The 10812-nt window shown below is 42.1% G+C and overlaps 1 protein-coding gene across 2 annotated transcripts in view; it reads right to left on the reverse strand.

The window, feature by feature from the left end:
- Positions 1–8224, reverse strand: part of TMEM50A (transmembrane protein 50A) — a 13592-nt gene extending 5368 nt beyond the window's left edge. Inside the window, exons 1-4 of one of the 2 annotated variants that reach the window (XM_006101980.3) lie at positions 8071–8224; positions 5467–5571; positions 4635–4744; positions 1788–1855 (exon numbers count right to left, since the gene is read on the reverse strand). In XM_006101980.3, coding sequence (XP_006102042.1) covers positions 1788–1855; positions 4635–4744; positions 5467–5559 — 271 coding nt within the window. In that variant the 5' untranslated portion in view covers positions 5560–5571; positions 8071–8224. Of the gene's footprint in view, positions 1–1787; positions 1856–4634; positions 4745–5466; positions 5572–7087; positions 7313–8070 lie in introns of those variants that run through there. The other variant, XM_014467355.2, reaches the window with a different exon arrangement.
- Positions 8225–10812: the final 2588 nt, after the last annotated feature.

Consider the following 10812-nt stretch of genomic DNA (forward strand, 5'->3'; position numbering starts at 1 on the left):
TCTTATTTAATATATAAACATAAAATAATAGTTATGAAATAAGCTGCTACTCATAGATGTGATATTAAAACCACACACACAAAAAACAAATACAACTGTCTCTGAACCCCCCCAAAGCTATGCTAGCTAACAAATTTTATTTAAAGATGCGACGGCCATATTCTTTTAGTCTTAGTTCTAGCTATTATTGTCTGCCTAGAGGCCGGGTGCACAAAATTCGTGCACGGGTAGGGTCCCTAGGCCTGGCCGGCGATCAGGACCTTCCAGCTGTCAGCTGGGGCCTTCCGGCTGTCAGCTGGGGCCTTCCTTCATTCTGCACCACCCCCTCGTGGTCAGTGCACGTCATAGTGAGCAATTGAACTCCTGGTCTCCCAGTTGAACTCCCAAGGGGACACTTTGCATATTAGCCTTTTATCTACACTAATAAAAGAGAAACACGCAAATTGGTGTCACTCCGCTACACCCACCAGCTAATCAGGATGAGTATGCAAATTAACCCAACAAAGATGGTGGTTAATTTGCATATGCAGACGCAGAGCAAAAACTGAAGACGACTGAAGCCTCACTGCTGCGGCCGGAGTGGAGAAGCCAAGCCTGGCTGCTGTGGCCGGAGCGGCTCGAGGCTTGGCTTCTCTGCTGCGGCCGAACCAAAGGCCTGGGTCCCGGGTGCTGGAGGAAAACCGGAGCCAGCATCCAGGGGAAGGAAGGCCTATTGCGCGAATCTTCATGCAACTGGCCTCTAGTGTATATAGAAGATTATTATCAACACTAACTACTAACATTCACCTATTCCTTTAGTTTATAAAGTTATGGTAGGTACATGTTTCTGGATCTCTTCTACTTAAGTTCATCTACAAAGACAGTGAACGAACCAAGGAGAGATCATAGCTGACTAGTGGTTTCTCCTATCTATAATAATAAAAGCACAATATGCTAATTAGACCAGACGTCCTTCCTCCTGGATAAAGCCACAGCAGGCAGGGGCTGGGGCAAAAGCCCTTGCATGATTTCATGCATCAGGCCTCTAGTTTCATTATACAAACAACAAAAAACCTTGCAATTTGCCTACATCCAAGTTTATTTCTGTATGGATGTAATACTTTCAGTTTACCATTTACATTGCTTAATAAATATTTGTCCCCTCAATTCTTTGAGCACACTGGACTCTAGAAACTGCCACACATGTCCTGTATCCTGCTTACCTTGGGTGCATGGCAATGGAGTCTAGGGGATATGATTTCCTCAGCTGAGGAGGAAGGGCCTGGATGAACCCACACACTAAAATTCTATTATTATATTCAGTATGCAAGATAAAAAGAAGTTCTGGAGGTTGGCTGCACAACAATGTGAATATACTAACACTACTAACTACATTTAGAAATGGTTAAGATGGCAAACTTTATGTTGTGTATTTTAAAACAGACACTTAAACCTATGATTCTAAACTATTTCAAAATGCTAGTTCAATCAAATAAGGTTGGCAAAAAAGAGAAAAAAATTTATATGGGATAGCTGGAAAGTAAGGTAAGTTCTATTTTGCATATACATTCGTTATGCACTGTTCTTTATTGTGTACATTTATATCTACATTATTGCACAGGGTTATATATTCAAAACTGCATATTCTGTACTTTAAAGCCAAATCTAACCAAATGCAACTTTTACCTTATGCCTTGGAACCTGTAACTTCTGCTCTAGATACACCTTCATTCCATTCCTGATCTGAAGGAGTTATATATATTCTCATTTTAAGGATGCATAGTAAGACATTATTTGTACCTATTTACCTGTTTGACCCAGGCAACCTTCACTGTAACTATCTCCTCGGACTTGTCCATTCGATACTGCATTAATCCTGTATAAATAAAACCAAGAAATCAGGGTTTCCGATGCCAAGAGGAGACTATCCATGACATCAGATTATCAGATACAATAAGCTAGAGTTCCTCAAATTTAAGCTTAGGCCTCATGAGTCTAGAGTAATGGGTTCATATGATCTTAAGCAAGTCCCTTCAATCAGATATGCTCTAAAGCAGCAGTTATAGTCACAAGACTGGCAGAATCAGCCATCACCTGGGAACACATTAGAAAGAAAATTCCCAGCCCCATCTAAACTTATGAAGCAAAACTCTGGGTATGCAGCTTAGCAATCTGAGTTTTAACAGGTCCTTTAGATGATTCTGATGCTTTTTAAAATGTGAGAGTGAAATTCTCAAAATAGTCAATTATACCTCAATAAAAAATTTTTATCTTGCTAAGACTAGAATAATCTTTAGCTTGGTCCCATCTAGTTTTCCATTTGTACATATCAGACATACTCAACACAAAGAGAATCAAGGGGTAAAATCTTTTTTTCACTTCCTGATAGATTTTCCAAACATAAAAAGTCTCACTGATTTTCACAGAGTACCACTCTAGACTGAGATAGCCTTGCCTTCTTTAGAAGTATCCTTTAAAAAATGTTTAAATGTCATGGGAAAATGTTCACAATATATCAAGTTACATACATTTAGCACACACACATATACCACTAGAATATAAGCTTCATGAAGGCAGGAGCTCTGTCTATCTTGTTTCTCATTTTTATTTTCAGTGTCTAGCACAGGGCTTAACAAATGGTAGGTGCTCAATAAATGTATTGAATATGTGAACCCTAATTTTTTCTCAATAATATAGTCTTAATTTATTCATTCAAATCTAAATTTTAGTTTGTTTGTTTTGTTAATCCTCACTTGAGGATACTTTTCCATTGATTTTGAGAGAGAGAGTGGAAGGGAGAGAGAGAGAGAGAGAGGCAGAGAAACATTGATGTGAGAGAGACATATCGATTGGTTGCCTCCCACAAGGGCCCTGACCAGGGCCGATGATTGAGCCTGCAATCGAGGTATGTGCCCTTCATAGGAATCGAACCAGGAACCCTCCAGTCCTTGGGCTGACACTCTAACCACTGAGAAGGACTCAAATCTAAGTTTTAGAATGATCAAAATACTCATAATTATTTTCAATGACATTAACTAAATTACTTGGTACATGAAATAGATATATTTTATTTTTTAATATATTTTTATTGATTTCAGAGAGGAAGGAAGAGGGAGAGAGAGATAGAAACATCAATGATGAGAGAGAATTATTGATCAGCTGCCTCCTGCACGCCCCCTACTGGGGATCAAGTCAGCAAGCCAGGCATGTGCCCTGACCAGGAATCGAACCACTGAGCCACGCAGGCCAGGAAAATAGATATATTTTAAAACAAGCTTCATATTTTTAAAAATGTAGATGTTCCTGTGTTAGTGGTTCTTAGCTCCTGTTTTTCCTTGCTGAGCCATCTGAATAAAATTCACAATTTTCTTTTAGATAGCCATGACCCCGTCTTGTCAGTCTTAACTATTCAGCACATTCTTAAACAATCTCTATTTGTTCTCTGATATTACTAGTTTTATATGTAATCTCAAACTTACAGAAAAGTTGCAAGTACTTTAAATTTTTGACCCTGAATATTTTAAAGTTGTCAACGTGATGACCCACAATCCCAGGAACTGTACTTCCTACAAACAAGGCATACAATTATATGTATTTCCCACAAACAAGACAGTTCTAAAGAACCACAATACAACCATCAAAAGCAGGAAATGAGCAATGATTCATTACCATTTAATCTTCAGGCCTCATTCAAGTTTCCCAACTGTCCCAATAATGCTCTTCCCCCCACCCCCCAATAATTCTCTTTTTTTTTAATTTTAATTTTTTTTTTTTGCTAAAAGTATTACAAAGGGTATTACATATGTGTCCTCCCCCCCCGCCCATAATTCTCTTAATAGCAAAAGAATCCTGTCCAGAATCATGAGGTATATTTTATTCTAATATCTCTCTAGTCTCCTCAGTCTGGAACAGTCTTCAGTCTTCTTTAGCTTTTATTACCTTAGCCCTTCACTCCAATCTTACTGATCTCCATGCCATAGAGTCCTGGTACTTGCTGCTGTCTGAAATGATCCTCTCTTATATGTATATCCCCATGATAAGTTCCTTCATTTCTACAAGTCTTTGCTCAAAAACCACCTTCTTAGTGAGGCATTCCTTGACTTGGTATGAAATCTCTACACGCTCTGTTGACATTTCATATCTCCCTTCTCTGCTTTTTCTCGCTAGTGCTTACCGTTATCTAACATGCTATGTATTTAATTTATTTCTCTTTTGTTACTATCTGCCTCATTCATTAGAGTATGAATTCCAAAAAGGCAAGGATTTTCCTGATTTATTCACTACTCTATTTCCTGTTTCCACAGCAGAGTCTGGGACTATAAAACCTTAATAAATATTTGGTAGATGAATAAACAAACCCTTAGACAAAGTACTACATGGTTTCTGACCTAAAAGTAATGTTATAAACATTGATAGAATAGAAATAGGACAGCTGAGAGAAGCTGGGAGATAGAAGTGGAAGAGGAGAGGTAAAAGGAAGAATAGAAAAGAGAGTTGTGGCTTCTCTTTATAAGTCCTCTATTGTTTGACTTTTAAACGATGCCCAACCTGTTAACTTCACGACATTTCAAAAATTTAAATCTACTCAACTATGTGTAAAACATTTTTATTTTGTGACAACCTATGTAATTAGTGTCACTGACAACGACACTTACATTAGGAAGGCGATGGTTGCATGGTATGAATGGTTGAACTCTTCCATAGTGGGGTAAATGACAGCTGCATCTATGATAATCCACCAGCTAATCCACCAGCCTGTAAAAAACTAAAACAAACAAAAAAGGTGATTATCAAGGAGAAATTTCATATATTACTGGCGCAAAAGAAAGCAAGGTATTAAAGTGAAGGAATCCCTTCAATGAATTTCCAATTTTTCTTAAATGTTCCAGCAATTTCTTACATGTACTGGCACATGGTTTAATATCTGATTAAATATTAGATACCCTTAAATCTGACAGCAATGAATATTAACATAAACTTCTTTTCTAAGTCTACTTTAGTCAATATTTATATTTTCATAATAAAGCCTATAATCTTACTTTGTGAACTAGAAATCAGTTACAATATCTCAAGGAGGAGAAAGAAATAAAATGATTCAGATTCCAACTAACAAAAGGAATGGCCTGCTGCTGATATAAGCCTCCAGAAAGATATACGTATTGAAAAATAAAACCAAACTTCAAAGTAATATAGAGAATAATTATTGTTGATAGAATTTTAGCTATTCTCTTGACATTGTGAATAAGTAATGGCTGCAGTTCTGCTTTTCCTTTTGATTAATTACAGTGCAGTCTGCAGATGGTTTCAGGTAGGATGCTAAAGTCAATTTAACACCACAAGATAATTTATTTTACTTTAATCTGGTTCTGGATATTATCAAGGGCAAATATATAATGAAAAACATTAATTTAAAACAGCATACAGAATTTAAAACATAAAAACAAACACACCAAAATAGTGACGACCCAAATTATCAGTGACACTTACTAGAACACCAGCAGCAATGGAAGCAATAGTATTGCGTTTTTCCCCCCAATCAATGCATTCTGAGCATCTCAAGCCTTCTAGAAATCCAGACATTTTTTCAGGTCACTTAAAAAAAACAAAGAAAAACAATTAAAGCGCTTCTACTTACTTGTTTCAAACCTGACTTATGTTCTTAGAAAATAATTAATAGCTCAGAAATAACTTAATAAAAGTGAAATTACAAATATAGTTGATCCTTGAACACAAGAGGGTTTAGGGGAACCCAACACTCACGCAGTGGAAAACCTGAGGATAACTTTTTGACTCCTCAAAAACTTAACTACAGTCCCTCAGTAAAAGGGGTGGGGGGTGGGGGGGGAAGGATCAAGATTGGTTCCAGGATCTCCAAAGATATCAAAAACCAAGGATGCTCAAGTCCCTTATATAAAACTAGAGGCCTGATGCATGAAATTCGTGCAAGAGTAGGCCTTCCTTCCCCCGGCTGCCGGCACCCAGGACCCGGGCTTCCCTCACAGCCCCGGCTTCGTCGGGAAGGACATCCAGAAGGACATCCGGTCTAATTAGCATATTATGCTTTTATTATTATAGATAGTGTCGAACAATGCATACAGTAGGTCCTCTGCATCTGTGGATTCCTGGGATGGGAAACCCCAGGATGCCGAGGGCTGTATATTTATTGAAAAAAATCCGCCTATAAGTGGACCTGCACAGTTCAAACCATGTTATGCAAAGTTCAACTGTACTGCAGTTTGGCTACATACACTTCTTCAGAACATTCAATTTAACTTTTGATAAACTTCCACATTATAACCTTGGAAAATAAAATTTGGATTCATTTATTTTCCCTTTTTTTCTATTTAGTATTTTTCTTAATTTAAAAGATGGCTTTGGCTTGCATTTATAAAATAAGTAAGTCCTGGGGAGGGATATAATATACAGTGAATAATACTGTATTGTATTATTTGAAAGTTGCTAAGAGAGTAGATTTTGAAAGTTCTCATCACAAGAAAAATTTTGTAACTATGTGGTGATGGATGTTAATTAGACTTATTGTGGTGATCATTTTGCAATATATAAGAATATCCAACCATTACGTTGTATACCATTACGTTGTATACCATAAACTAATGTTACATTTCAATTATATCTCAATAAAAAAATCGTTTTGGTATATTTAAGTAATCTGAACAAAGGTAGATAGCCAAGTATTTAAAATTTTTATAATAATTATTAATTTTAATTCTAAACTAAGTTATCACATGATTTTGATATGTATAGTCCAGGAGCACTAACATAGTGGAGAGAGAAATGATAAACTTTAGCTCTGAGTTAAAGCATGCAGTCAGACGAAAAATATTTCTCTTAGGAATTTATACATTTTATTTAAAATGTGTTTCTTCACATTCAGATTAAGAAATTAAACACTGCACTGCAGGTCTTCTACTCATATCACTTCATTATTTTTATCTCCTCCAAGCCTGGCTTTTGGTGTAATTTCTACAAAAAGAACACCCATTTCATTTTGATATCTCCATCTCTGATTCTAACAGCTATTTTCCAGCCAAAAGAAAGTACAACATTGGAATTAATATTCGGACGTAAAAATCCACTGCTATATTACCATAGTTGACCATGTTACATAAAACATTCCTCCGAGCTGAGCTGTACAGACATGGCTTGAGACATAGCACAGTATCTGTTTCAGGGTATGAAAAAGCCAGAATTACGTATAACTCGCTGATAATCCAGCAACACCCGAACCCCCACAGCGAATCTGAACCCGTCCATTAAGCTGCTCTTCAGCCAGCAAGCATGACTGTCTAAAAACTGATGTCCTGCCCTAGCTGGTTTGGCTCAGTGGATAGAGCCTCGGCCTGCGGACTGAAGGGTCCCGGGTTCGATTCCGGTCAAGGGCATGTACCTTGGTTGCGAGCACATCCCCGGTGGGGGGTGTGCAGGAGGCAGCTGATCGATGTTTCTGACTCTCTATCCCTCTCCCTTCCTCTCTGTAAAAAATCAATAAAATATTATTTTTAAAAAAACTGATGTCCTAATAAAGAGCAATGAATCCAACCGCACCGTCCCCACTTAAAAACTGCGATATGACCAGGGCTAATAAGCCTTTAATTTTGAAAATTCACTCGTTTTACTCTTCCCCGGGAGGAACAGCACGCCTCCTATGTTTACTTTCGGTTCTTCCCGGTGACCCCGCCTCGAAGCCCTTCTCCTGCCCAACTCCGCCCACAGACGCGGGGTTCGGGTGCGGGGTGTGGACCGGGACGGTCTGGAGACCGGTCCGGCTCGCCGGGTGAGCCCGCCGAGCCTCAGTTTCTCCAGCTCTCCCGTAGGGGAGGAAAGGCGCTTTTCAGGGGTCCTGTGAGTCCTGGGAAGGGCGCGGCCCGGCGGGATCCGGACGCGGCTGCCCTCTCCCGCCGCCGCCGGACCGGTCCGAAGAAGGTAGCCCCGAAGGTCCGTCCAGGCACAGCCCGTCTGTAGCTCCCAGAGTGGGAGACAACGACTCAGCATCCGCCGGGCACCGAGTCCGGTCCGAGCACTATCCTGCCGCGGCGATGCCTTCCTCCCCCGCTCCCACCTGGCACTTACGTCCAGCCCCGCCCGTGCCGTCGGTTCGGAGCCCGGTGTCGTGCCACTCGGGGCCGCCTCACGCTCCCGGTTTCAGCCAAAAAAACAAAACCACCGCAGGCCGCTGGGTACCCGGATGGAGCAGCACCACCCCCGTCTGGGACGCGCATGCGGAGACGGGGACGAAGGGCGGGGCGTCGGGTGGGAGGAGAGGGGGCGGGGCTAGGGTCGGAGTCACGCCCACGACGCCGACGTCTCTGCGCATGCTCGGCGCCGGCAGCGGCCAGGCGGGGCTCTCCGGCCCGCGCTGTTCTCTTGGACGTCGGAAGCAGTAGTCCTTAGGTTACACCTTTCAACGGTGGGTGCGAGGAGTAACTCTTTGTACTGAGGCTTCGAAAGGGAGGCCGCTGTTGAGCCCTTGTACCCGCCTGGAGTGCGGCGGTAAATTTTCTAGGGCTGTGCCAGCCCCCCAGTTATCTCAGGTGTAGGTGGTGGGAAAAGTGCCAGCTTCCCCGTGGTGCAAGAGATGGGTCCAACCCTGGCCGGTTTGGTTCAGTGGATAGAGCCTCGGCCTGCACACTGAAGGGTCCCGGGTTTGATTCCAGTTAAGAGCACATGCCCGGGTTGCCGGCTCCATCCCCAGTAGGGGGCGTGCAGGAAGCAGCCCATCAATGATTCTCTCTCATCATTGATGTTTCAATCTCTCTCTCCCTCTCCCTTTCTCTCTGAAATCAATACACATATATTTTTAAAAAAAAAAAAAAAAGGTGGGTACAGGTTGGCGGCTCCACAGTGCTATTGTGAGTTTTTAAGTCTTGTTTATTTTCCGAGAGTCTGGCCCCGCCCTCGCCATAGCTCCGCCTCCAAGAGGAGCTATTTCAGAGTATGAAATTTTGTGAATTTAACTTTGTTACTACTGTGGCCATGTTTTCTAAGTCACTGCTGCGAGGTGGGGATTTCCGGGTTCAGTGTGCGGGGTGCTGCGTGTCCCTAATCCTGGTGCCGTGACCTATTTATGGGATTTGACCTTTCTTCCCTTTGCTTTAAGGCAAGGTTTCTAAGCCTGGGCACTACTGACATTTTTGAGCCAAATACTTCTGTTTATTCGGGCTGTCTAGTGTGCATCCCCGGCCTCTGCTCCCTCGGTGCCGGTGTCATTCCCACAGCTGTGACAACCATAAACGTCTCCACACTTTGCCAAATATCATGCCCCTGGAAAATCCTCTGGGTTCGAACCACTGTGCAAGAGATAATGGGGTTTGGGGGGAGTGACCATCTTCAAAAGCCAGAAGAAATGATGTCTTAGCTGTGAGAAGGGCTTGAGGCCACTGGTCCCCTCGAAACTCTCAGCCCCGCTTCAGAAGGTATTACAGAAGTGCGATGGCTTTAACCCTATGGTGTAAGGGAAAGAGCTCAACAGTTGGAGAGAGGGATCCAGGAAGAGGTAACAAAGCAGAAAAAGGTGGGTCGGTCATTTGTCCTTAAGAGAGGCATCCACAGGTTCACCTTTTTTACATGTAGGGAGACAGTATATAAGCAAGCCAGGGAACCAACGTTGTTGGGTCATTTAATTACTTTGATGTTCTTAGAGGCATGAAATCTCCATAGCTCTGAGGTTTGGGGGGTGGGCATTAACTGACTAGAAGGCAAAGCTATACAGTATAATCTATAGCATATTTTTAAATGAACATCAGTTTAGTAGTCTTACAAAATAGACGAGTCTTACCCTACTGCTCCAAAAGGAGGTGCATATGTTGTAATTGGTAAAACATGTTCGTGTTAATAAATCAGAAATTGTTACCCTAAATGAAAAGATCTTACAGATCAGATGTGACTCTTTCATCTAATGGGCAACATTTCATCTATTGGTATATTTAGTTAAATCTTGGCTCCTAGGAATTTCTGCTCTGGAGAATTTTTAAATCCTAGGCTATTATTCTCATAGTCACCATATTAACCTCCCTAGAGTGTTGTATCTTCTCAAGAGTTTTAAATGCCTTTCTGCAGCTACTTACACATCAAATGATATCCATTAGAATTAGACAGGGCGAAGAACTCAATGATCAACTGAGTCATCCTATTTAATAAAAGGGTAATATGCAAATAGACTGAAAGGCAGAACACCGACCAACCAATCAAAGCATAATATGCTAATGATATGCTAAGGCTGCTCAACCGCTTGCTATGATGTGCACTGATCACCGGGGGGCAGACAGTCAATTGGTTGACCAGTTGCTATGACGTGCACTGACCACTAGGGGGCAATGCTCTGACTGATAGGTTAGCTTGCTGCTGGGGTCCAGCCGATCAGGACTGAGTGAGATGGGCCAGATACACCCTGGAGTCCTCCCATGGTCCCTCCCGGGCCCGATTGTGCACCGGTGGGGTCCCTCAGCCTGGCCTGTACCTTCTCGCAATCCAGGACCCCTTGTGGGATGTCAGAGAGCCGGTTTCAGCCCAATCCCACTCCCTTTGGGAGGGCGCCAGATGCAGGCCTCATGGCTGGGGATTGATTGGGTGTAAGCCCATGGCAGGCACAGTGGGGCCAGGATGAGAGGGAGTGGCAGGTAGGAGCTGCAGGTGGTGTTGGACTACAGTTTCAGCCTAATCCCTGCAGGCCACCTAGAGGGACCCCACCCGTGCACGAATTCATGCACCGAGCCTCTAGTCTATATATATAAAAGCCTAAGCAACCAAACAACCTGTCGCCTGGTCACTATGACATGCACTGACCACCAGGGGGCAGACGTTCAATGCAGGAGC

This window comes from Myotis lucifugus, unplaced genomic scaffold, assembly GCF_000147115.1.
Source record: "Myotis lucifugus unplaced genomic scaffold, Myoluc2.0 scaffold_389, whole genome shotgun sequence".
NCBI lineage: Eukaryota > Metazoa > Chordata > Mammalia > Chiroptera > Vespertilionidae > Myotis > Myotis lucifugus.